Source organism: Rhagoletis pomonella, unplaced genomic scaffold, assembly GCF_013731165.1.
Source record: "Rhagoletis pomonella isolate Grant_MI unplaced genomic scaffold, Rhpom_1.0 Rhpom_scaffold_23654, whole genome shotgun sequence".
Lineage (NCBI taxonomy): Eukaryota > Metazoa > Arthropoda > Insecta > Diptera > Tephritidae > Rhagoletis > Rhagoletis pomonella.
Genome location: NW_023482153.1, coordinates 1 through 1,862, shown reverse-complemented (window position 1 = coordinate 1,862; position 1,862 = coordinate 1). Strand labels below are relative to the sequence as shown.

The 1,862-nt window shown below is 31.0% G+C and overlaps 1 protein-coding gene across 1 annotated transcript; it reads left to right on the top strand.

Annotated features, from left to right (window-relative positions):
• Nucleotides 1–858: 858 nt before the first annotated feature.
• On the top strand, nucleotides 859–1,848 carry LOC118732636 (the record flags this gene model as incomplete). Its single annotated transcript, XM_036461767.1, has 5 exons — nucleotides 859–925; nucleotides 996–1,043; nucleotides 1,311–1,486; nucleotides 1,565–1,724; nucleotides 1,793–1,848. Coding segments are annotated over 5 exons (507 nt in total), but the record flags the coding sequence as incomplete, so codon positions are not given.
• Between the last annotated feature and the right edge of the window lie 14 nt (nucleotides 1,849–1,862).

Below are 1,862 nucleotides of genomic sequence, written 5' to 3'. Positions count from 1 at the left end.
GAAATCCTCGACTATAAGTTTGTTGAATTCTCGATTATTGTTTCTAAGTAATCAGTAATCAGGTCCAAAAGAATTTGCTCGGACATTTCTGTTATATACAGGACATTTCTGTTACATACAGGAATTTTCGCTTTAGCTGAAGTCTTAGATGTAGAAAGATATACGCATTTCTTAATGCTAAGCTTGGGCATAAGAATATTATTGAATGAAAAGTCCTGTAAGGAAAACAATGCGGGCGCAAAAATACTCTTGAATGAATTTGTTAAAAAAGTTCCAAATTTTTATGATGATTCTTTTTTAACATTCAACTATCACTGCCTTACACACTTGCATAGTGATGCATTGAACCATGGATGCTTAGAGTCTGTAAGTGCGTTCAAATTCGAAAATTTTTTGTCGAAACTCAAACGAAAATGCAATAAAAAAGATCACATTGCTGCACAAATATATAACCGCTTGGTTGAGGAAAGTTTATATTCCTCTCAATATTCTGCAGCAAAAATTACAAATAAAAAAGCAGATGAAAATGGACCAGTGAAGTCAATAAATATAGAATTCTTTTACTTATCCCTTAAACGTCCAGATAATTTTTACAGCGTCCAAAATAAAATATTTATTCTCAAACGACTTTCAAAAAAAGACAGTGCTCTTGAAATTATTTCCAGAGAAGTTATAAACTTAACAGACTTTTTTACGATTCCTATAAAATCATCCCATTTTAATATTAAATGTTGCGCCACATTGCAGTTTTCTGATTGTCAATTTCAGCATTCAGTACATGAAATATCTCAGAAAATCATTGTCTTTAATAATTTCGAATGTAATAAATTTATATTTATACCTTTCATTCACATGTAGATGGATTTAAACAGCACATTTCTTAGTTCGTCAGCAATACTAGCAGAGGAGCTGATATCTAAAAAAGGTGAGTTTTATTTGTTATTTGATAAAGATATACATATCTAATAATATTATTTTTAATCTTTCGGATTTAGATGAGTTACACCAAAAAATTGATAAATTTCAAGAAAATGTTTTAAAAGGTAAAATTATTGTAGTGTTTACGTTGTTGGACTTTTCATTAAATAATAGGGCTATCACTAAATCCATCGTATTGCGATTTTCTCGATGCATTTCTGAACTAGATAGAAGTTGTTTCGATTTATTTGGCTGGAAGCGAAAATGCTTAAGTCAGATTCATAAGTTGTTTTTGCAAAAGTCCATAAACATGTATCCTTAAATCGTTAATATCAACCAATATGTACTTATGTATATCCCCAGTATTTTATATACATTTCTCATATTTACAGAACAAGAAATTACACAAAAGCTTCTGAAACGCGTTCTCGAAGAAGTCAAAGCTAATGGCAATTCCAAGAGTAGCACACGCAAGCCGATAATGCCGAAAACACCGTTTAAAGAAGAAAATGATTTTAAAGACTTTGAGGCCAAAATAGAAAAATCGGAAAACAAATTTAATGACTTGGTAAGTTTTGTAAATAAGCGTATAACCGCATACTATTTAAACATGAAAGTAATTACAACATGCATATGACTTTTCTAGGTTGCCGATTTTTTGAGCATAATTTGTGGCAATTCATCAAAATTTTTAAAAGAAGCATGGCGGAAAATTATGACCGACGAAGTAGCCCAAAAATTGTGCTGGCAAGGAACAAATAATAAAACGCCCGTTCGAGCTTTAAGTGTAACAACAGCACTAAAACGTTAGTATGTCTTATCATTCTTTAATTTTTACACATTTGTATGTATATACATATGTATATCATTTCAGAAGCGTACAATCTAAAATTTGCAACTGCAGCTTCCGACAGCGAGTTCGAAAGGACAGTCATATCATTTTT